Here is a 26,831-nt window from a genome sequence, read left to right as displayed (position 1 = left end):
AAGAATCAACTTGTATCTCAACAACGTATCACATAGCTACATCTCAGTATGTCAACATAAGATAAATAAACAGGGTGTTATAGAGGTGCACCTAAGTGATTAGTGTATTGCTACGTTTCAACAGTTTATCACGTAGGTATATCTCAACATCTCAGTATGTCAACATAAGATAAATAAACAGGGTGTTATAGAGGTGCACCTAAGTGATTAGTGTATTGCTACGTTTCAACAGTTTATCACGTACGTATATCTCAACATCTCAGTATGTCAACATAAGATAAATATACACAGTGTGTTATAGAGGTGCACCTAAGTGATTAGTGTATTGCTACGTTTCAACAGTTTATCACGTAGGTATATCTCAACATCTCAGTATGTCAACATAGGATAAATATACACAGTGTGTTATAGAGGTGCACCTAAGTGATTAGTGTATTGTTACATTTAAATAGCTCATCCTATAGCTACACCTCAAATATTTATTACATTTCTATATTTAAGCAATTAATTATATAAATATATCTCAAACACTCATGATATAATTACTTTCTAATAATTCTTTGCATTGTTATGTCCAAATGTATCACGTTGTTATACCTCAGCAACTTATCATAACCTATATCTCATCTTCACATAGATATATCTTAACAGCTCAGCACACACACACTCTCTCTCCTACAACATATCGTGCGTACACAGTGTTACACAGTTATATTGTAACAATTTTTTTCAAAAACCATCTAAACACTGCTTTAACTAAACTGAAAACGCAAAATGAAGTTTTAAACTTAAATATGCCATATTATTTGCCCACATAAATATACTTTATTCTAAACCATTACATACAATAATATTTTGTAATAATATGTTTCTTATTTGTTTGTGTCTCATTGGGTTAACTGCTGTGTCCACGTAGGGAATAGAACCTTGGATTTTACTGCTGTAATTTCATAAACTTACCGTTGTTCCATCGTGGCACAAAATGCTTCTTTATGTGATGAAGTTACTGCACATAAAGACAATTATAGATAAACTAAATAAAGAGTTAGGGAATGTTTGAAGACTTAAAGTGTGGATCGCTGTTAACTCTAACATGTTTTGTTGAGAAAAGTGAAGCGTGTTCAATTATCATTTTAGTCAGTTTTAAAACTCGCAGAATAGTCTTATCAACGACCTATAAGAAACACAGATACAATAAAAATGCAAAGTTTGTTTAATATCAGCTTGTATCAGAACAACAAATAATGCATTACGACCTAGGGAAACGCATGTTTGTGTTAAAATTTGCAAAAACAAGATGCAGAGGGAAATGCGTTTTCCCTATCTTTATTTTGCTTGTTAGTGAAACAAAAATGTAAGCCTTAGGGTTAGTTTTCATTTCTAAAACAGCTCTTATAGCGTTTTTTCTTTCGGCTCATAAGAGGGTTTTCATAATAATTTTAACATATTTCCTTCACAATCATACTTCCATAACAAAAATCAAGTATGCTAACCAATAATTCTAATGACATCCATGTATTATTTTCTGGACAACAACTTTATACGTTCAAACCATTTCCTTAAATGAATAGTTTGTTGAAGATGGTTCTTTTTTCCTGCCGAAAGTGCAGACGTTAAGCCTATTTTAGCTTTACCAAACACCAAACTCGATTACAACAAGAAAAATTAAACAAACAATTAAAGATAAAATACACTGTTGTTCATTTTATACCACTACTTTTATATGAAATACGTTACTTATGCATGTATTCACATGTAAACTTCACAAAACAGAGGTACTGAAAATACTGCAAATGAATAATCCAAATTAATAGGCTTACTTTAATAATAAACTAACCATGTCACAGAAAAATAGCTGATCTCAAATACTGTCTAGACTTAATATGTAATATTTTCTTTACCGTGAAGACAGCTGGCATAACCTGATGATTATATATAGTACTCGACTAACAATCTGCGCATTGTAAGTTTGAATCCCGTTCTCCCCTTCACCCTTGACGATCAATCCCACGTTGTGTTGGCAAAAGTGCAGCCCAAGAGTGGGCGATGGTTGGTGTTGACTAGCTGTTTACTCTATAGTTTATCACTTTCAAATTAGGGACCGCTGGTGCAGATAGTTCTCGTGTAGCTTTGCTCAAAATTCAAAAGCAAACAAAGAAACTTTACGGTGAAACATTTTCGTTTGTTGGTGTCTCAGAATTAAAAAAACTTTATTTTGTGGTAAAAAGGTTTCAGTTTCTTTTTATTCCCTCGTTACTCATTTAAAGCTTGTTTTATTCCTATTACTGTAAGTTAAGTACTTTACTCTAAGAATAATTTTCAAGAAATAGCCAATCAAATTCTAGAAGATATTCACTTAGTCTTACTGGTCACACTTCAAACAGCCAATGAAAATATATGTTTGGTAGGTTTACGACGTAAGCAGTTCCGTAATTTTCTGTGGATAACAAAACATCAGAACATTTCACTGTTATCTAAAAGCACATTATTATTGTTTGGATAAAATCCTCCTTTTTCACTTCTTTCTCTCTGTTTCAAATAAAATTCTTCATATTTAATTTCAAAGCAAAGAACACATTGCTATGTCATACACGATGGAGACAATTAGTAATAAATAATTGGTATTAGCTGAATAACTCCCAGTTAATTCAAAAGTTCATCGCCATCTGTTTATAGTTTAACATACATGATTAATTAGGCCCGAGTTTACAATGTGTTAAAATAAGTAACAGCCTTTATAAATCTATCGTTTGTTAGAATGGAACCTATATACTTACGTAGAGGGATCTTGTCAAATTTACAGTTTAAGTTAACGTTTTCATGTAAGAAATCTTACGTTGAGTTCATTAGGAACACGAAGTAAATTATGAACCCTAAAACGGATGTCTAATTTAGTACAAGTAGAAATAATCAACTGCGTTCACAATTGCTTTAACATTCAAATGTTGACGTTGTGTGCTACACCACATTATAAATGAATCGAAACATTTAGTTTTATACTTAAAACAAACGTACATACAATTCCAGTTAAAGTAATATTTCGTATATAAAATGTAAATCAAATTAGAATCTATCAAAGTTGTTACATTTTTGAAACGTTTGGACAAATGTTCAAATACTGTGTTAAATTTACATAAGACGTTCGGCAGGGAGATCGAAACTAGATTGGCAGGTATCACTGTAATAAGGCATAGCCTAACTCGTCTGTTACAAAAACTGTTTCTGATTGATAACACTCAATGACACTATTTTAGGAATGATCTTCATTTAACAAAAACGTGAAAAAGACGTTTTTATAACCGTCAGAGTTCTACATAAAAGCTAGGAAACTAGAATGAATAAACCTATGTAAACTTCAGGGTCTGAGATAGGTATATTAAATAAAGTTTTATTCTACTTCAAGTTTTATTTTGTAAAGCACTTGAAACTGATTTATCAAAAGTGTTCTTTGTACATGAAAAATTTCTACCTTTAATGTTGCGTTCAGTAAGTTATAATAATCATGTAAAAACATGGGTTTATGGGCACCGTAGAGTTATTTTTTAATTTAGTTAGTAGTTTTTTACAGTAAACAATAAACACGATGTATTTATTTATTTATTTACATAACTGCATATATGAAAGTTTATTGTAGGTAGGTTAAAGGCTTCGACTTCCAAGCCACAGTTTATTAGCTCTAAAAAGTGAAGTTCATACTTTGGCTAGATAGTGACTTATATTTTCTATTCTTTATAGACAAATTTGTATAAATATTTTCACATATGTCAATACTCTAACGCTATAATAACTGTGGAATAACGAATTGTTGATAAGTCAGCACTTTTTTATCTGTTGTCTTAATAGGAAATATGTCTTAAAACGCTGGATATTAAAAAATAAACTAGAGAGAAACAAAATTAACGAATAACAACTATTTTAAATGTGTAATTAGGGGAACAACTGAATGTTTTAAGTGTTTGTTTATTTAAACACATGTTAATTGTTATTGTAGTAAAAACATAGTAGTATTAGTGCATAAAAGAAAGTTTTATCTATTTCTGTCATTACGATATGAAATTCAAAGTTAAAAAACACAATAATAGCTTATATGATAGAATTTCCTCAGATACATACCTTTAGTGATAAACAATTACACGAAATACTTAGCAAATTTTCAAATGTAAAAGAGTTATTTATATGAATAGATACAGTTAACTTTAATTACAACTAATTTTAAAGCAACCAGAGTAACGAAAGTTGTACTAGGGTGTATAGCCAAATAAACAGACAGTACAATTCACTTTCGTTGCAGGCTGGCATTCGACTAGCAGTCTGAGGGTCGCAATTTCAAATCCCTGTCTCACTAAATGTGCTTATCCTTTCAAATGTGGGAGTATTTTAAAGTGATGGTCAATCCCACTATTCTTTGGTAAAAGAGTCACCCAAAGTTGGCGATGGGTAGTGATGACTAACTGCCTTCTCTCTAGTCTTTTACTGCTGTATTACGGACGGCTAGCGCAGATAGCTGTCGTGTAGGTTTGCGAGAAATTCAAACCAATTTACTCTTGTAACAAATTTCATCATTGAGTGCTAAAATAAAGTCATGTCTTTAATCGTTTTTAGCTCATTGTTCAAATAAACCAGAAAGGCCAAAATTAAGCGTGGATCCGCTGTAACATCTGGTCACTTCATCAGAAACTAGATACAGATCATGATCTAATTTATTCGTCTTGAATAAATTAGAAATAACTAATGTAAATATGGACTAATATAATGGAGAAAGATGCACATATGTGTGTATGTACATGCATAATGTGATCTAACATGTACTAACAAACTGAGTTATTCTAACATACATCAACTACGACAAGAAGTAAGGCTTAAAAGCGACAAATAGTATGAAGATTACGGGGCATCGTTTGTTTGTTTGTTTTTGAAATTCGCACAAAGCTACTCGAGGGCTATCTGTGGTAGCTGTCCCTAATTTAGCAGTGTAAGACTAGAGGGAAGGCAGCTAGTCATCGCCACCCACCGCCAACTCTTGGGCTACTCTTTTACCAACGAATAGTAGGATTGACAGTCACATTATAACGCCCCTACGGCTGAAAGAGCAAGCATGTTTAGTGCGACAGGGAGTCGAACCCTCGACCCTCAGATTACGACTTGAACGCCTTAACCCACCTGGCCATGCCGGGCCCGTACTGACTGTAACGTCACATAAACCCTACGATCAGCATTACCGTCATAACATCATATGAATGTTATGTGCTGCTAATCGTAATAGCAGACAAGCCTTACGATCTGACAAAATTGATTTTAACATGTCGTATGGATTAAGGCCTAAAAATCTGAGCCGAAACAATGAAAACTTAAAAAAAATAAACTGCATCCTTTTCTTTTATCAAGATAAAAGAAATTTATTAAAAAACACGATATATTTGTTCAAATCAACTGAATATCTTGCTTAATAATTTTAATAATCAAGAGGTGAATTAAAGCCCTGATTAAGTGAATATAGACACTATTAGTCAAAAATAACCGTATACAAATCAAAACACATAATTAATATTGGAAAATAAAAATTGTAAATACACTACAAAATTGCTAAAGACTATGAAATAAATAAAAACTTTAGGTTGCGGTTTATGCTTTTTAAAAATTGTTTTGAGTTTAGTTAATATCTGTGATAGATTTCTGTTCATCAGCCCCAGTTTTGAATTGAACTCATGTTTGTATATATCATATAATAATGTATTAACTTGTCTTTCATTTCTATTAAAATCTCCTACTGACCATTTTACTGCGTTACTCTAACGAGTTAGTGTGTAACAATGGACATACTTGATGATGTTACGAAACAGAAGATTACAGATTATATGATCTTTTTAAGTGTGTCATTATAGCTTACATAATTTGGAATGTCGCAAGTTGCAGAATCATTCTATATGTGTATAAGTTGCATTACGTAAAATATACACATTATACTCTAACAAGTTAAAGTTTGACTGTTTTAGCGCAAGCCCACTGCAGTGATCCAACCATGAATTTATGTCATTAGCCTCCGAGTTTTTCGTTTGGTTGCAAAGGGGACAAGAAATTAAAATATAAGTTGAACTTACTTATGAAAGTGTCCCCTCCAATTGGTCAGCGGTAAGTGTAAAATAATAGCATTTCCAACTAGAATTTCCGCGGTGGACAGAATGCAAATAGCCAATTGTGTAACTTCGTAAGAGTAAAATAACACAACTGTAATATGCTGATATAGAACAAATGACTGATCTTGAATAATCTTACAAAACATTACTTCAAGACAGCTGATATGTTAGTAGTTTATAAAGCTACTTTGTAACACCTAGTAAAAAGCCATGCTCTGTAAAATGATCTTCTGATAATTGTTACAGCTTTTAATCTATTCAGTAGCTTCGTACATGTAACCTATTAAGCAACTTAATTGGAGTTGTTGCAACTTATGATCTATAAAATAGCTTTAAAACAACTGATGCAAGTTTATTCTCTAACACTGGTTCGTAAATGTCAATACATCTTATGAACTCGCTAAGCTGCTATCAGTCAATATCTGTCTAGCACATTTTTTTCAGTAACTGATACAGACAGCTTTTAGTCCAATATGTTTCGTTTAATAACTGTTTAATTTAATCATGTGTAGGTTTACATTTTCAAATCTGTGTGTTTGTCAACAAGGTGAATACATTTGGATGGTAGTTGGTATAAATTTAAACTCTGATCCAGCTTTAAAAGGATTAATTTTGAATGGTCATAAAAAAGGTGACAAGGATAAAAAAAATTCCTACGTTATAACAAACGATTGATTTTTCACACTAATTTTGCTCTATAACTCGGTCACAAATGATCGGATATTGGTGAAACTTGGTGAACATATGTAGAATATGATTCTTCACTATCCTGTAAAAAATGGTTCGTGTTTGTTAATAATCATGGTCATATCAACGGACACATTTTCTTATTTTATGAAGGACGAATATTATCAACGTTGCTTAGCGGAGGTGTACGCTGTGCTAAGTGCCCTTTAGTTTAATGGTAAGTGTTCACTAAAAATTTGCTATTTTAACCTAGTGACTACAGCTAGTCATCACCACCCACCGCCAACTCTTGGGCTACTCTTTTTATCAACGATTATTGGGATTGACCGTCACGTTATAACGCCCCCACGGCTGAAAGGACGAGCATGTTTGGGATTCGAACCCATGACCCTCAGATTACGAGTTGAACGCCTTAACCCACCTGGCCATGCCGGGCCTATCCTGTTGTTAATTATACAAAAGAAAATTGCTCTGATGTATTACTTAAGATTAGTTTGGTCAGATGTGTACGAAGACAATGGGATATCAAATCTAATATCAGAAATATGTGACATGTGCAGAAACGTCTGTTTGACGTCAAAGAGTACCAGTTTGACGCTTAAATCAACAAAGATAGTGTAAAACAAGAGAATAAAAGGTTAAAATTTAAGGTCCTGAAAACGGATAAGCACAATGCTGCACAAAGGGCTATCTATGTGCTAATCACAAGAATCAAATCCCGAATTTTAGCGTTGTGTTTGTTTGTAGAAGAAAACAAAACTCAACAATGGGTTATCTGTGTTGAGCCCACCGCAGATATCGAAATCAGATTTTTAGCGTTATTTATCCTCAAACTTACCGTTGAACTACTAGAAAGTTTTAACGCTATGAATTTGCAAGCTTACCGCGGAGAGAGATCTAAAACTTAGTAAGGAAGTAAGTAAAGCTCTTAGCAAACTAGCATTTCCGCTTTTAGTTCGTTTAGGAAATTGCAACGCAATCATCTGCAGTTTAGTTCCGCAAGGTGGACAAAGCAGATAGCCAAATATGGCTATAACAACAAACAAACAGATAGGCAAACAGTCTTTTATCTTCGATACGAAACTACTCAACAACAATCAATATAGCGAGTTATTGCACATCTGACGACTCAGGTTATTCAAATTACATTAATTTTGTTTCATATCACGAGCCAATCTCTTGCATTATTTATCCTATAAGTGTGAAAAACAATGCACTATTTATTCTTATATAGGACTATTATTACAATATTATAATAACTGTTTCTATTTTCCTAAAACTCGTGATATTGGAACACTTATATGACTATGTTTTATGGAAGTAATGTGCAACAAGATTTCTACCAAACAAGCAATCAATCTAACATATGTACATCCAACAATCATTATGTTTAAGTGTCGTTTTCAAATTAAAATATGTACATCAGTGAAGTCTGTATATTTCTGGTCTGTCGATCCAAATATATATTATCGATTCCTCCTTCATATATAGTCTTGATCAATTTTTTTTTGCATATTTTCTAACAAATAAGGTCATTCTTATTAATAAAATGGATCACAAATATACTTAGCACTGATAAAATAAAATATACCTGTTATATTAAATATCTACGTATATAACTTGAATAATAAGAAATATTCTATGAATATCATTAAGTTTTTATTAGAACAGTGAACAGTTTTATCACAAACCCGTGGAAAGACGTGTAATTTACCATTTCACCTGTTACAACAAAACCTTACCAAAATATATATAATGACACATTATAATATCAGGAAATTATAAATAGCGTCTGCATTCTTATATTAGCTCGTATGAAACATTGGTTGGTAATCTTCGTCCCTTAATAACCTTCGCAAAGCATGCTGTCAATAAGGTTATTGATGTTATCCACAGTGATTTTATCCAACGTTGTCAGTAGACGGCGCTGCAATAGCTGATTTAGGGTCGTGGTTAGCAATTTCCCGGTTCATCTCTGTCCAACAGTTCTCAACAGACTTTAATTTTGGAGACTTTGTTGGTTAAGACAACCTCGTAACACTCTCCTGGTCGAGATAATCCTGTACAATATCTGCATTGTAGACAGTGACATTGTTATCCTAGGACACCAATTTACTAATTTACTGCCAAACATTGCTCTAGAATATGACAGATACATTGTCTCCATGCGATGCTTGTAGGATGTGCAATTGACAATTTCGTGAAAGATACGAAGAGCAGTTTTCCACCATGAGGAATAACTGCCTAAACATGTATTACACCATTTCCTGTGTTTTCTCTGTGAGAAAGATAGTCTTCCTTCATCTGTTCTCCATGCAAACGATGAACACAAACCCTACCATTAGCTTTAACAATCGGAAACAAGACACTTCTGAAAATATGACATGTTGCCAGTGTCCTAACTATACGTTGGCATGCTGTTGTACCTAAGTAAAGTGGTAACGGTGGTGAATTCTGGTTTATGGTGATTTGCAGATAATCCTTCTTACAAAATAACCTTGTTTGGTCAGTTTTATACGCAGCATGTTTCTGAATACTCTGGAATCAACGTGTTCATGTCATTCCCGTTGTAAAGTGTTGCAAGATTTCTTTCAACCTAGACTTGTCAACTCAATCAAAACATGGTCATCTGGAACAACGGTTCTTGTAGTCCGATGACATTTCAGTATTCTGGACACAGTACACAAGGAAAACCCTTCTCTTCTGGCAATGTCCGTTTGATTCGTACCACTTCCAGACAGCTCAGTAATTTGACGTCCTATAACTTCTGTCACATGACGATTCTACACCAAGTACACAGAAACTGTCTGACCAAAGCATTGACTTGTTTCGGAAATGATTATACACAAAGCACAACATTTTATACATAACAGATGTATATGTATGTTCTGACGATGAAATACTCAAAACAACCACAATAACAACTCGTGCATGTTTGTTGGATTATACGCTAGCTTCTCTGTGAATTTACTCTATAACTTCTAATACCTACATCAATTTACAACAGTCAAGACTGTAATTTAGTGATTCATTGGATATCATAGAAACAGAAATCAAATCCCACACCACCATCCATAACATCCCACATTTTAACACGATAAGTCTTATGATTTATAACACCTTCATATTCTACAACGTATAAATGAAATATATATAAATATCTAAAAAGCATAATGTAAGTATCAAAATTACTAAATATTTTCTTACCGAACAATTTACATTCTCAGAGTGCAAACCGATTAGCAACTTTGAATCAACAACAAATATGGAAAACAGCACCCTCAAACGTTTGTCTCAGATACCTATACACATGTCCAAGCATCGGCAGACTTCAACCTTTACTTAGTTTCTTTCAACTAATCACAAAGATATGTCAAACATAGCTTTTATTTAAGAATAATAACAAGAAGAATGAGATAATAAAGGATTATCAATAGCTCTGGTGAAAAGTGTGACTTGTTTCATTTGTGATAACAAAGGACTATCAATAGCTCTGGTGAAGAAGTGTGACTTGTTTCATTTGTGATAATAAAGGACTATCAATAACTCTGGTGAAGAAGTGTGACTTGTTAAATTTATGATAATAACGGATTATCAATAGCTCTGGAGAAGAAGTGTGACTTGTTTCATTTATGATGATAAAGGATTATCAATAGCTCTGGGGAAAGTGTGTGACTTATTTCATTTGTGATAACAAAGGACTATCAATAGCTCTGGTGAAGAAGTGTGACTTGTTTCTTTTATGTTAATAAAGGATTATCAATAGCTCTGGTGAAGACGTGTGACTGGTTTCATTTGTGATAATAAAGAACTATCAATAGCTGTGGTGAAGAAGTGACTTGTTTCTTTTATGTTAATAAAGGATTATCAATAGCTCTGGTGAAGAAGTGTAACTTGTTTCATTTGTGATAATAAAGGACTATTATTAGCTGTGATGAAGAAGTGTTACTTGTTTCATTTGTGATAATAAAGGATTATCAATAGCTCTGGTGAAGAAGTGTGACTTGTTTCATTTGTGATAATAAAGAACTATCAATTGCTCTGGTGAAGAAGTGTTACTTGTTTCATTTGTGATAATAAAGGATTAACAACGGCTCTGGTGAAGAAGTGTGACTTGTTTCTTTTATGTTAATAAAGGATTATCAATAGCTCTGGTGAAGAAGTGTGACTTGTTTCATTTGTGATAATAAAGGACTATCAATAGCTCTGGTGAAGAAGTGTGACTTGTTTCATTTATGATGATAAAGGATTATCAACGGCTCTGGTAAAGAAGTGTGACTTATTTCATTTATCATAATATAAGATTATCAATAGCTCTGGTGAAGAAGTGTGACTTGTTTCATTTATGTTAATAAAGGATTATCAATAGCTCTGGTGAAGAAGTGTGACTTGTTTCATTTGTGATAATAAAGGACTATCAATAGCTCTGGTGGAGAAGTGTGACTTGTTTCATTTGTGATAATAAAGAACTATCAATTGCTCTGGTGAAGATGTGTGACTTGTTTCATTTGTGATAATAAAGGATTATCAATAGCTCTGGGGAAGATGTGTGACTTGTTTCTTTTATGTTAATAAAGGATTATCAATAGCTCTGGTGAAGAAGTGTGACTTGTTTCATTTGTGATAATAAAGGACTATCAATAGCTCTAGTGAAGAAGTGTGATTTGTTTCATTTGTGATAATAAAGGATTATCAATAGCTCTGGTGGAGAAGTGTGACTTGTTTGATTTGTGAAAATAAAGGACTATCAATAGCTCTGGTGAAGATGTGTGACTTGTTTCATTTGTGATAATAAAGGATTATCAACGGCTCTGTTGAAGAAGTGTGACTTATTTCATTTATGATGATAAAGGTTTATCAATAGCTCTGGTGAAGAAGTGTGACTTGTTTCATTTGTGATAATAAAGGATTATCAACGGCTCTAGTGAAGGAGTGTGACTTGTTTCATTTGTGATAATAAAGAACTATCAATTGCTCTGGTGAAGAAGTGTGACTTGTTTCATTTGTGATAATAAAGGATTATCAATAGCTCTGGTGAAGAAGTGTGACTTGTTTCATTTGTGAAAATAAAGGATTATCAACGGCTCTGTTGAAGAAGTGTGACTTATTTCATTTATGATGATAAAGGATTATCAATAGCTCTGGTGAAGAAGTGTGACTTGTTTCATTTGTGATAATAAAGGATTATCAACGGCTCTGGTGAAGAAGTGTGACTTATTTCATTTGTGATAATAAAGAACTATCAATTGCTCTGGTGAAGAAGTGTGACTTGTTTCATTTGTGATAATAAAGGACTATCAATAGCTCTGGTGGAGAAGTGTGACTTGTTTCATTTGTGAAAATAAAGGACTATCAATAGCTCTGGTGAAGAAGTGTGACTTGTTTCATTTATGATGATAAAGGATTATCAATAGCTCTGGTGAAGAAGTGTGACTTGTTTCATTTGTGATAATAAAGGATTATCAACGGCTCTGGTGAAGAAGTGTGACTTATTTCATTTGTGATAATAAAGAACTATCAATTGCTCTGGTGAAGAAGTGTGACTTGTTTCATTTGTGATAATAAAGGACTATCAATAGCTCTGGTGAAGAAGTGTGATTTGTTTCATTTGTGATAATAAAGGACTATCAATAGCTCTGGTGGAGAAGTGTGACTTGTTTCATTTGTGAAAATAAAGGACTATCAATAGCTCTGGTGAAGAAGTGTGACTTGTTTCATTTATGATGATAAAGGATTATCAATAGCTCTGGTGAAGAAGTGTGACTTGTTTGATACTACCTGCGTATAGACGTTCCTATTTTTGAAATAATATAGAAGGAAAGCAGGAAGTTAACAGCATCCACCACCAAGTCTTTGACTATTTTTGTCTGACCCCAGCACCTGGACTGTTTGTATAATAAACACTTGGGTATTGAATCTCAGTACAATAACCAGTAATCTCACTCCAAAATTATGGATTGGAACAATTACTGCTTTTGACAATGGATATTCAATAATTAGTGTAAATATAAACCTTATGTTATTTCAGAGAAAGGTGTTTGAATCTACAGACTTATACAGTATGACAAAAGTCAAGCATGAAGGTTAAGATTCACCCTTAAGCATAATGAATCTTTTCATCACTGCTAAATATACTGTAAGAAAACAAGAAATAGGATTATGCTTATGAAGTAAAATAGTAAAGGCTTACTGTTAATTATACTTAAAATAATATTATCCATAGTGTTGAATAAATTTCCACTTGTTTTGAATTTGGGAGGCAAACGTCATATTCTGTTTATCCTAATAGAATCAACTATTTAGTATTTTTTTATACTATTTATATAGATCCAGTAGGGGATCGGGTTATACTGATCTGTTACATTGTTATAATTCTATTTCCTTCTCTTAGGACAGTGAACAGTCAGTTTAGGTACTGGATCTTCTTGGCTTGAGTATTCATATCGGCTTGATTAATTGTTCTTTATTCTAGTCATTTCACTTACGTATAGTGGTTAAATCTATTAGATGGTGCATCTCCACCGCTGTCAGGGTCCTTCTTAACTAGATACCTCTCTTAGTAGGATACATTTTATGTCACTTACTTTAGTTTTATTGTTTTATGTAAGAAATCACTCTTTATATTTGACCGAAATTGTTTCTATACTTTCTGTCATTCTACATAAATACTGTTGTGACATTAAGCAGGTATGGTTCGTCTGATCGTCAAGAAATCATTAGCCTGATATAAAAATATTAGAGCTAATAAAATATTTAGGACGAGAATACATACCCTCTCTTAAAGGATCTTTACGTTCATCCTCTGAAACAAACTGCCTCAAACAGATTTCTACTGATGTATTTCATTTTTCAAAATCTTAATAAGTTTATGTTTCTCAGTGGATGGAACATTCGCAATAAGCTTCATTAACATATTGTAAAGTGTCATTACTCACAAATTTTAATTTTTTGTGCCGCAATAAATTTTACTTAACTGGTATGTGTTTTTGTTTCCAAATAATTATTTTTTACAAATAAACCTCGTGACTAGTTTTTAACATGGTGAAAATACAACGAAATAACTACTTTTTTAATTCATTTTATTTCAAGATGTTGTGGTCTTAAGCGTATATCAAAGAGTATGTATCATCAGTAATCGTGTTTGCTGTAGGCGTATGTGTGTTTTCTTATAACAGAGCCACATCGAGCTATCTACTGAGTCCATAGTTGCTGTAGGCCACAGTAGCGTAGTTAGTACGTGTGTAATTGTAAGGAGTCTGTGTATTTTTTCTATTGTTGCATTAAGAAAATACGTTAGTTATACCAGTATATCATTATCAGTAGCACATGCATTTTCCTCAGTGAATGAAGTAAACAAGGTAAGACGAAAGAAACCTAAGACACTTGAACATCTCTCAGCTCTGTTTAAGAAATAGGTACAAACCAAAGGTTTATTATTTTTTATTCGTTAATAATAAATATGTAAGGACAAATAAAAAATATCGTACGAGATTGGAGAGAAAAAAACACGTTTTGGCTGAAGGCCTTGAAAATTAATATATATAACCACTTCAATTTCTTGTAGGGTAAATACTTGATATACTTACTTATAGATATAAATACATTGAACTGAATATTTATTTAAGCATGCATGTTTTCACATTGCCCGAAGACTTTCGATCTACTCAATCCTAAAAACAGCAGAAGAGAAATCTTCTTGAAGCTTATGATGGGTTTGTCAGTGCAGAAGAACCACAAGATTGAAATCCGAAAATAATAACCTTGTTAGAGGAGACTCGGAACCGTTCGGGATTTCACCAGAGATTTTTATTTGATTTTGATTGGATCGTCCGCAAGCTGTGACTGATGTATGGTGGAAATAGCTGTGAAATTGAGTTACACAAATACTAGTTGAAAACCTTTAGGATTTACGATTGGATTTGTAAACTAGAAGAAAAAAAAATTCGTCGTTTCTTTCAACCTCTCCTCATCTATGGCTCTTGCAGGTTTTTATTACTGCACGTCGTGCTTTATCGAAAGATATTTGACACAACCAACTAGATCGTCGTTAGATTAAGGGTAACCACAAACTCGAACTGCCATCCTGCGGGATAGTATTTTGTCATACTCGGCTTATTTTGGAGGCTAGAAGTTGCCAGTCGACAATTAATTTGTGGGAGCTCAAGACCGCTACCACGTCGAGTTAAGAGGATTGTCTGTCCGACTAGAATGTCCCCGAACATGAGATCAGCTTTGTTTCGAGACGGAACTGATTTGGTTGACATAAAATCCGCCACTATCAGTACACGCTCTTAAATAACAATTTAGAGTCACAATAGAAAACATAAGTTTCTATCCTGGTATTATGGAGACACTTTGTTCTTTTTAAATTACTGAAAAATAAGTCTAATTTAACATATCTCTTACAGTAAAATTACTGTAACGCGTACCGAATATATAAATATATACCTATAATACGACAGAAATATACAGTGAGATTACACGATATTTCTATTTGGTATGCAAACATGAATATAAAAAGTGATAGCCAAGAAAGTGTGACACATATTTGTGTAATGTGTGTATGTGTATTATACACATACATAAATTGGTAATAATTTACTGAGATTTCATACGAAGAAATGAGACCATTCAGCACGATATGTTTAAACTAACAATCAGTGGATACTTTAAGTTATTTTAACCTTGCAGTAAACTTTTACTATTCAGTCAACAATTTGTTGTCGCGATTATTATTTTACCTTCACTTAGACTTTAGAATTTCTGTGCGAAGAACTTTTACAGTTTTGACTATTGCCAGCACCAAGTTATCGTTCAGAATGGACAAGAACTTCTTTTCGTCTCTTCATTATGAACACAATCAATAGACATTTTAACGACCCTTAATACATATATGTCTGAATTAGATTTCAGTAGGAAATGTATTAGTGGTTTCGCGATAAATTAAAATTCAGGGCTTGATACCCAAAGTGTAAAACGGCACACACACAGATATTTGCGCAGTTTTGTTTTATGTTATGGATTATCTGTATGCTTCAAGTTACAAATAAGCTCAAATTATGAGTGTGTTAAGGATTTTACGTATGTAGTAAAACTTAAATGTATAAATATGACAGGTATTCAAAACTAGGTTAGGCTTATATTACTGACTTACACTGTGTGTTTGTGTTTTTCTTATATTAATGCCACATCAGGTTATCTACTGACCCCACCGAGGGGAATCGAACCCCTGGTTTTAGCGTTGTAAATTCGTAGACTTATCACTGTACTAGCAGGGGACCAAACTTACATAGCCAGCCCTAAATAAGTCATATAAGTCGTAATAACCTGAAAAGTTTTCACTGATTATACATTTAAAATACAGTTTTCTAAACTATGGGTAATTTCAGAACTTATAATATCTACAAAACATAGTTTACTGAAATTATGCATTTTTCAAAGTTATACGACTTATTACCTAGAAGCACTTGGCTGATTGTACTTCTAAATCATAGTTTCAAAACTGTATTTTAACTCAGTAAATCACACCTATAAAATGTGATCTGATTATATCTGTAAAACTTATATACAGCACTATTGAAATTATGTGTTTGTAACACTGGCAAATCTTGCTATCTGGAGATTTTAGCCCGATTATATCTGTAAAACATTGTATTACAAAAACTAGGTATTGTTAAAATCTGTAAACTATACTTACCCAGAGATTCTGAATTGATTATACCTGTAAATCATAGTATTACTGAAAGTATATTTCGTTAAAATCATACCAACTCAGAGTTGATTATACGTATACATATATTTTCACGAAACTTTGTTCTTTTTAAATGTGACAGCAATAAAAGCCTCGCAGTAAAACAAACGACTGCCTGAGTGTTTGGTTTCCTTTTATAACAAAGCCACATCAGGCTATCTGTTGTATCCGCCGAGGGGAATCGAACCCTTATTATAGAGTTGTCAGTCTGTTGACTTACCCCTTTTCCACCTGTGGACCCAACGGTTCTCATCGAAAACGTTTTTCTCGACAGAGAAACTATGTATTGTTCACAACCGTGTTTGTATCTGAGAACGGCTGGTATGGGTATCAACACTTTTACTGAAGATGACCTAGGAAGGTCGAAACGTTGTTCTCTCCAGCCGTTCTGAGATACTTTTTTTTTTTTTCAAGTAGGTTTCTCGTCATCAAGAATCTTTGAACTGTTTATGTTCGCTAGTTGACCGGTCGTGGACTAATTGTTAGCTTGACGAACTGTGAGGTACAGAATTCTATAGTTCGCGTTCTGTTATCGCGCTCTGCACTTTGTAGCTGTGAGTGCTTATAAGAGTGACAGTCAGATAGTACCATTCAACTTGACGGGAGTGGCTCAAGAACGTGCATGCTCTCAATCATGCTATCCCATCAAAATTAGTGATGGCAAGCGCAATTGTGCGCGAAATTCAAAAATCAAACCAGATGTGCTACTTCCTTCATTCTTTACACGAAAATCGAGTATAGGTTCTAAAGTCATCACGTGCACCAATCACACTCATCAAAATTCTATACTGTCCATTATCTCATGAACTAGCTACCTTTGAAACCGTGTTTTGTATATAATTCAAATTGCAATTGTTTCAAACAGGGTGCACCGAAATCACGGAAATATATTACAACCTAAAGATGGATATAGGTAACTACCTAACAAGCTGTAATGGGTCATAATATACACAGTGTGATGTGGTACATATTATATGGCCTTGCTATATATATATATACTGTTAACAATATCAAATTATAATCGTCCACGAAATTTCTACTTTAGTTATTGTTCCAGTTCCTTCTACAGTGTCACACTACAACTGATATATAACTATATTCTGTTCATGTTATTGAATTGGAACTGACCCAAAGTGTGTGCTCTTTCTTACAGAAGACCAATATTTTAAATTATGTAAAGTTAGACAAGATACAATTGCTACAAGACCTTGTAATATGAATGACAAGCTGCAGAATGGGCTATCTGTGCTGTCGCGGTATATCCAAGGCATCGAAATCCAATTTTTTGGCGTTATAACCTCGTAGACTTCACGCTGAGCCACGGGTGTGCTAGGTATCAACTGTGCAGCAGTATAAATTATCTAGTGATGTCGAGAAAACCCACTTGTAGAGAAGAACCTTTGTGAACCTGACGATGATCGAAGAAGGTCGAAACGTTGTTCGCTCTTCTACGTAAAATATTTTCTCAACTCAAGCGAGCCGTTTTTGCATATATAGTATAAATTATCTGTTATTCGTGACTATGAAATTTTTGTCTATCAAATAGTGTGACGACTAATTAGTTAATTATAACTACAAATTGTTAGCAAAGAGAAAGAAATCGTATTCTCTGTTTATTGAGACAGTTCACTATTTACTGACAATGCACATATGACAAATATTTGACGGATGAATTTACTTTTAAACCCAAAAGAACAGGTTTAAATATCAGTAGTCATACTACAAAGTAATTGTGTAATTCGTTAATACTAATAGCTAGATATTACAACAATAAAACTAACATTAAACAGATAATTGCTGTTAATATTATCTAGATACTTAATCCACTACTTTAACATTCAATGCCTTACCTTCGCTCCTGTAAGTCTACAAATTTACAACTTTAAAATCAGTGGTTCGATTCCCCTCGGTGGACTCAGCAGATAGCCTGATGTGCCTTTGCTATAAGGATAACAAACACATTCAGTTAACTACTTCAAACTTCAATGCTTTCCCTGTTTATTTACATTTCATGTCAAGTAACTTGTTTGGAACCTTATAATTCAATAAGCATTTATGATCGTAATGGGATTCTGTTTATAACTGTTATTTTATGTATTGTTTACTATTTATTATCATAGCTATTATAGATATCTGCGTATTCCGCAAATTAGAATACAATCACTTATAAAATTAAAAAGAAAAATTAATTAGCCCTATATACTCAGTATAGTTTGTTACATTAACAACGGTTTGCACGTTGATTAATACTGCAATACCTCATTGTTACATTCATGTTATGATATAGGTCTGACATAAATAAACTAAACAAGTTTACTCTAGCTTTATTAATATTAAACATCAGAAGTCTTATATAGTTATAAAAGATTAGTAGGCCTAATATTACTGCTTTGTTCACAGTAGAAAAATTACAAGTATGAATAACTCTTTATCTTAAATGATAGAAAAAAAAAAACTTGTTAAATCATTAACGAACCTTACATTAGTGTTTAATTTTAAGTTTAGTAACTGCTTAGCATGTCAACATAATGATGTGTCGTAATGTATAATTGTAATTATGTTTATTATTGTTTTTTACTATTATTCCTTATCACATTTACTTGTTAATAGTACCGATAATAATAATAACTTATTACGTTCTTCACTAACGTTTTTATTTATATTACGAGCGTGTGTTTGTTTTCTTATAGCAAAGCCTGCTAAGCTCACCGAGGATATTGAACCCCTGATTTTAGCGTTATAAATCCGTAGACTTACCGCTGTACTAGCGGGGTGGCTTATATTACCTTTACAAAGAATTGTAGATTCAGTAATATTCCAAAGCTATCAGTAAACAGTCGTCCCTCATTTTGAAGTGATGGACTAGTGGGAAGGCAGATAATCAACAGTACCCACCACCAACTGATAGTTTAGTTTTGTTTGACGGAGCTATCTTATAGTTTACTCACCAGACCAAGCTCGGTATAGATTTTAGGGTTAAATAGTGGTGAAGTGTTAAACGTTTTTCATTTCAGTGCTCGGCCCGGCATGGCCAGATGTGTCAAGGCGTTCGACTCGTAATCTGAGGATCGTGGGTTTGAATCCCCATCGCACCAAACATGCTCGTCTCTTTCAGCCGTGGAGGTGTTATAAAGTGACGGTCAATCCCACTATTCGTTGGTAAAAGAGTAGCCCAAGCGTTGGCGGTTGGTGGTAATGACTAGTTGCCTTCCCTCTAGTCTTACACTGCTAAATTTGGGACGGCCAGCACAGATAACCCTCGTGTAGCTTTGCGCGAAATTTAAAACAAACATTTCAGTGCTAAACATGAACTCTATGTTTACATTTCACACATGTTATTAAATAGAAAAAATTATATCTGAATAGTGTTAATTCCAAATCTTTCCTTTTGAGACGATTATGTTTTAAAATTGTTATTATTACTGTGATAGCGACATTTGAGTGCCTTCACTACCAAGTACTCACTCTATTTAGACGATCTTAAAATTAAAGCACTCTATAGATTCACGGATGCTTAAATTTTGTAAAGGCTTTTTTTGTGCTTTATTAGCACTCAGGTTACTGATATGTTTTTTAATTTCTTTCCCTACCAATAGGTGTGCTCATGTATCATACTGGTTAATTTTATTATTTTTTCAGCATTCAGTGCAAAGAGCTAACAAAAGAAAAGTGAAATCACTGATTTTCTATGTAAGAGAACCCAGCAGTAATTAATTAATGGAATTAATTGCAGTATTTGTGACATTTGTGTTCAGAAATAATTAAAAAATATATTTAAAAAGCCAATACCTATTTCCCCCGGTAATTCTAGAATTAAATGCCTACCTACATAAGTTTAAATAAATATTTTTCTGATTATTAAAAATATAATTTATCAAGAATGTGTTAACGATACCTCATGCTATTTGTTTTTTTGTAACAATATTTTACCCGTGCCTTAACAGTTAATAAAGTTTAGAATATGTCTATAATATTTTAACAGTCTGAAAATTTTATAGCAAAGGTTATTGGACAAGTTATCCGATAACGTCATTAACATTTCGTAATATTCTATACAAACATAATACGCTCTACTGTACAAAAACTTACTAAAGTTTAAGATAAGGAGATTTACCATTTGAATATGTATACGTGACTAACAAATTAATTTGTTAAACCAACTCTGTGAAATAAGGAAAATTAATATTTAAGTACATCACAAAACGCTAGAAAACTAAAGTAATAATGGCAGTTAGTATTCTATCCATAGCGTTTAGTTTCGACTCACGAAATATATTAATAAACAAAACTAATGCTCAATTACATCTAAGTTGTAAAAAATAAACTCAGAACAGTTGAGGTAAACATAACGGTCAAATTGTAATAAAACTGAAATAAGTTCAATGGGCTAGCTGCTACTTTAATAGTAATGAAGCTGTTTAGTTTAATCGATGAGTTTCATTAGAAACTGTATTAATAATGAAGATTTTGACCTTTCTTAAATTTAACTAAGCTAATATCATAAAAAGTTTGTATATGAATTCTGAAAATTTAATTGGAACATGAGTGAAATCAAGTTTACAGGTCTAAACTTCTTTTCAATGAATCTAGTGAGGAAAATGGTATAATTTAAAAAATTAAACTTGTATAAATATCTATAGAGATGTAGAAATTAAGGTAGAAAACAATTAGATTAAAGCACACTCAATTAAAACAAAAACAACAAAAAAACTTCACAGAATTTAAGACGTATGTATTCAAATTTCTATACAGATGAAATAAATATATTTATAGATAAATTAGAATAATATTCTGTTTCATTACAGGTCCAAATATTTTGCTGCCCGCTTTTGCAACTCCCCGACTGGGAGTTCCATATCTGCCACCAGAATGCCTTTCTTCGTACTACCCGAGCTGGCGGTGCAGTCCGGGAAGCAGTTTCGCGCTAAAAGCTACACCAAGATTGGAATCTGCCCTTCCTTTCTTTCCCTTTTTCTCTCCACATCTTCATTCCTACGCCAGTCAAGATGTGTCATCAAACGGTATGTTTCATTTGGAACGTGCTTGGCGTTTAATAAGATTTAATGTTCAGATTTCAAATCATACAAGGATTTCTTTTATATACATGTTGCGGATAAAGACTTGAACTAAAACGAGGAAAGATTCGGGTTTTTGTTTTCGTTCATTGGAGCTGTGTCGCGCGAGAGTTTGAAAACAAATTTTCTTATCAGTGACAACATAATGTTCGAAGCTTTACTGGAAGTAAACTATCAGTTTTAAGGGAAGAGTTATTTTTACAACGAGTTCAGCTCTAGACACGGAATAAATATTTATCGTTAACAACGTTGTCATCCAAAATAACAACAATAATTCTCAAGTTGGGAAGTTCGGGGACAACCTTAACATTCAAGTATAGTTCATGAGTCTCAAAAGTATTATGACTGCCGAATCTACTGACATTCCAATAAAATTCACATAATGAAAGTCAGACACATCTGTTTTCTTCTGCGAAGTAAAGTAAACACCAGCTACTCTTACTTAATCTAAGAGGGTTAGGGAGGGTAACTTTTCGCGAATGGCCTCTTTACAGCAGATATCTAATTAGGTCTGCGTAGCTATTGAATTAACAGAACTGAGGACTGTAACGTTGCAATGATTATCTGATGTGATCACCTTGTCTGAACATCTAAACGCTAGACTACGTTAAAGAACTTGGTTCACAGTAAGCAGATCGTATATGAAATATTAAATGCACATAACACACTTATATTACCTCTTGGTAATTTAATTATAGTGACAGTAAAGTATATAAAATTCAATTTTATCAACGATTGAAACTATTTCAGATCTGCAACGCGAGAAATACAACGTTTCTTTTTTTGCATATGCAGTATTATAAAATAATTATTTCCACTATATTTCAATAATTTAAACTTTAAAAAAACATACACCTCCTCAGTAAAACGTGATAGCTATTTCTCTTATCCAGAATATACAGAAATGTGTTAAGAATTGAAATGATGAATAAAGAATATTTTGTATATGAATTACACAATAACAACCTAGAACGAAACCAAATTCATGAGTTTATTTTCAATATCAAGTCAGAGTAGTTTCAAACAGAATCAAAAACAAAACAGTTCACTACAGAATGGCCCGGCATGGCCAAGCGTGGTAAGGCGTGCGACTCGTAATCTGAGGGTCAAAGGTTCGCATCCTCGTCGCGCCAAACATGCGCGCCCTTTCAGCCGTGGGGCTTTATAATGTGACGGTCAATCCTACTATTCGTTGGTAAAAGAGTAGCCCAAGAGTTGGCGGTGGGTGGTGATGACTAGCTGCCTTCCCTTTAGTCTTAGACTGCTAAATTAGGGACGGCTAGCACAGATAGCCTTCGAGTAGCTTTGCGCGAAGTTCAAAAAATAAACAAACACTACAGTATTATGACTAAGGCCAAGTCGTAAATTATTTAAAACTATCTACAGTAATATATATATATATTTTCTGTGTTTCAGAGTTTTAAGAAATATTGTGATACAAATTTATTAAAGCTTCACAGACAAACTTCATTAAAATCGATTCGTGTTAAGTTTAGTAAATATTTATAAACACGTAATATTCTACTAGAAGAAAATGTTGATTTTTATTTTTATCCCGACAAAACTTTATTTAAACAACTATTGAAATTTGAAGTAACAAGTGTAACAAATTGAACCATACACCGAAGAGACATGTTTAATGTGTGTAAGCATGCAGTAATTTGATCACAAAATGTAAAACAAAATCAGTACCATATTCAAAAGGAATGGTAGGAACTTTTCTCTGTAGGTTTACTTCAGTCTAACATATACAAATGTTTTCCAGTACGCCAGTAAATAAAGAAAAAACAGATTAAGTTAAAATTTATATATTTTGTATCAAAGTATTAATATCTAATAGTTTATTCAAATCTACAGAAGACTGAGTAAGTAATATTCAAACGACTTTTAGAGTCTTACCATGTTGTTAGAGTCCATGTTGCCACATACAGTCATGCCAGGATCTCAATCTTCACGATACAACATATTTTAACCTCATATTTACAAGACTTAAATCAAAAGAACTGATTTTAAACTTACAGCTTGTAGGACCTAAATAAAAAAGTTGATTTTTATCCTTATAATTTATAGGATTTAAACCAAAACGACTGTTTATAACTTTACAGTTTATAGGACTTAAATTAAAAGAATTTTTTCTTACCGTTACAGCTTATAGGACCTAAATTTAAACTGCTGAGTTTCAGCATATATGGAATTAATCAGAACAAAGATGACTTTGGCACTAATTTTTATAAACATTGCGGTTTATTAGATATACTTAATACTTTGAATGAAGTAACTTATGGAGTTTGTTAGATATACTTAATACTTTGAATGAAGTAACTTATGGAGTTTGTTAGATATACTTAATACTTTGAATGAAGTAACTTATGGAGTTTGTTAGATATACTTAATACTTTGAATAAAGTAACTTATGGAGTTTGTTAGATATACTTGATACTTTGAATGAAGTAACTTATGGAGCTTGTTAGATATACTTGATACTTTGAATAAAGTAACTTATGGAGTTTGTTAGATATACTTAATACTTTGAATGAAGTAACTTATGGAGTTTGTTAGATATACTTGATACTTTGAATGAAGTAACTTATGGAGTTTGTTAGATATACTTGATACTTTGAATGAAGTAATTTATGGAGTTTGTTAGATATACTTAATACTTGGAATGAAGTAACTTATGGAGTTTGTTAGATAAACTTGATACTTTGAATGAAGTAACTTATGGAGTTTGTTAGATATACTTGATACTTTGAATGAAGTAATTTATGGAGTTTGTTAGATATACTTAATACTTGGAATGAAGTAACTTATGGAGTTTGTTAGATATACTTGATACTTTGAATGAAGTAACTTATGGAGTTTGTTAGATATACTTAATACTTTGAATGAAGTAACTTATGGAGTTTGTTAGATATACTTAATACTTGGAATACTTAATAATACTTTACGTTCTGTGTATGGATGAATAATGTAGACTTTATCTCCAGTCAGTACGAAATTTACTTTCAATAAAGTGAATTAATTTCTAGTAAATTAATCAAAATAATTATTTTGACCTCACACTTTCAATTAAACTGACAACAGTGTAATGTCTACTAGTAGGTAGCAAGCATTTTGACCTCACATTCTAATTAGTTATTATTCAATTAGAGAATACATGTATTCTTGTCATTACTTCTGGGATGGGTCCAGTCTAGGCTCATATCAAGTGCACTTATAAAACTTACAATATGTGGCAAGGTTGCTGATAGCCCCCCAGTGGCTCAGTGGTATGTATGCGGACTTACAACGCTAAAAACAAAGTTGCTGAGCTATTATATATTTTGTATATAATCAGAATTAATAGCAAATCTGTTTTATAAATTCAATTTTGATTCGCGTGTTGAAAACAGAACCTTAAATTTCAAAATTATTAAACGTTTGGTTCAAGTATAGATACAATATGAAGATTTATTAGGTCAACCTTAGCAGTATCTCACACTAAATGTGGAAAAAACTATGTCACAGATTCAGATATCTGAGTATATTCACCTCGATTTAGAAATATTGATCAGGTAAAGAAAAACTAGCTAACCGCACCCTCAGCCTACATGACTACTAATAAGCAGTTAGTGAGATTGACTGTCGCAGTTTTAACAGATGAAATTACAAAGAGTATGCAGACTGGTATTGCGACTCGAACATTGCACCTTCCAATCTGCAAACCATCACACTAATCTTTGGGTCACATTCGGCCCACACTTAATAAAAAAAGGTGTCTTTATCAGTTTAAGCTCAAGTTAAAAATTGTTTAACATTAGTTTTTATTTGTTCCAAGCTATCATTCTAATCATTTTCACAGGAATGAAAATATTTTTTTATATTTGAATTATATCATCTACTTTGATTTTACGCCGTACAAAGTGCAAATAGCCCATTGTGCAATTTCACATTAAGAAAACACCAACCCATAATTTACTTTAAAACTAATATCGTAACTTTACGAAAATGTCGTATCTGTCATAAGAAATATGAAACAATAACTTTGAAGAATCCTTATGTATGCATACACCAGTAAATTAAATGTATGTAAATTACTCTTACAGTAAAGTTAAATTTATGTGTATATATATCTTAGGAGTTTTACATCAATGTAGTTTTATTCCTATAAACAAATAACGTGCGAGTCCAGTATCTAACTTTAAGTGTTTTATACATTTCCCAGCACCTTTCGTCTTTACGGAAAACTCAAAAACTACTTTCTGCCGTGTTTGATGTCGAACTTTTACAGTTCTTGATATTACCAAGGTTCAGTTGATGCTATAATGTGATCTTTCCACAGTGCATTGAAGCAGTAAATATACAGTTATCTGAACACGTGGTGAGCTCGTATCCCGACAGCCAGATTATCCGAAATATATTGCCCGATATGTGGTTGTACTGTATCTCTTTCTTTGTTAGAACATCTGTCATTTCTGCCTTGCAGTCGAGTGAAGGTATTGCTCGTTTCAGCCTCCAGGCTCTAGGAAGAAAAAAAAATGAGTAGCGAGCGCTACGAGTAATTTTCCACGGGGAAGTGTTTCTAGCTGGTCGTCTGGCGAGTTCCCACGCTCCATCACTTGCCAGTGTCCGTAGCAGGCCTAACACATACAACCAGCACCTTTGGTAGCAGCCAGTGGATATTGACACAAGTGTGGGCCGAGAGACCAAAAAAGACATCTTCGCTCTGTCTGCTAAGCTCGTTTATTGTTCTAATCAAGCACTGCCTGAGGTGCTGAAAGTGATTTTCTCTGCTCTAACCAAAACAAGGATCAAGGATGTACAAGATGCTAGTGTAATGCTGTCTGGCTTTGTTACGTATACAGCATGCACATCGTCTTTATACATCATTTACAAAATACTATAGATCACGGTTAGATGAACTTCAATGAAAAACCTTCGAAACAGCACCGTGAATAAATAATATAAGTAACAAATGCAAGAAGAATCCTTCGTGTATTATGAGAAATGTTGATACACCGTACAAGTACCTAATTAGGTTGTTTTTTTTTTCTACTTGATTTTATGTATGCTGTATGATCTTTTTTTTTTTTTTGTATTTCGTTCAAGATTGCTAGTATATCCTATTACATGTTCCTAGTAATATTATTCAAGAGTTTCAATATCACAAATAATTTGTCATCATCACCTACAAGGTATTTTAGT

At 32.9% G+C, this 26,831-nt stretch overlaps 1 protein-coding gene across 1 annotated transcript in view; it reads left to right on the top strand.

The window, feature by feature from the left end:
• LOC143252150 (uncharacterized) overlaps nucleotides 1–26,831 on the top strand; it is a 52,449-nt gene that overhangs the window by 3,971 nt on the left and 21,647 nt on the right. The window contains exon 2 of the mRNA XM_076503847.1: nucleotides 21,378–21,593. Within this exon, the coding sequence (XP_076359962.1) occupies nucleotides 21,378–21,593 (216 nt within the window). The remainder of the gene's footprint in view (nucleotides 1–21,377; nucleotides 21,594–26,831) is intronic.

Source organism: Tachypleus tridentatus, chromosome 6 (assembly GCF_004210375.1).
Source record: "Tachypleus tridentatus isolate NWPU-2018 chromosome 6, ASM421037v1, whole genome shotgun sequence".
Lineage (NCBI taxonomy): Eukaryota > Metazoa > Arthropoda > Merostomata > Xiphosura > Limulidae > Tachypleus > Tachypleus tridentatus.
This window is presented reverse-complemented; position numbering and strand designations above follow the sequence as displayed.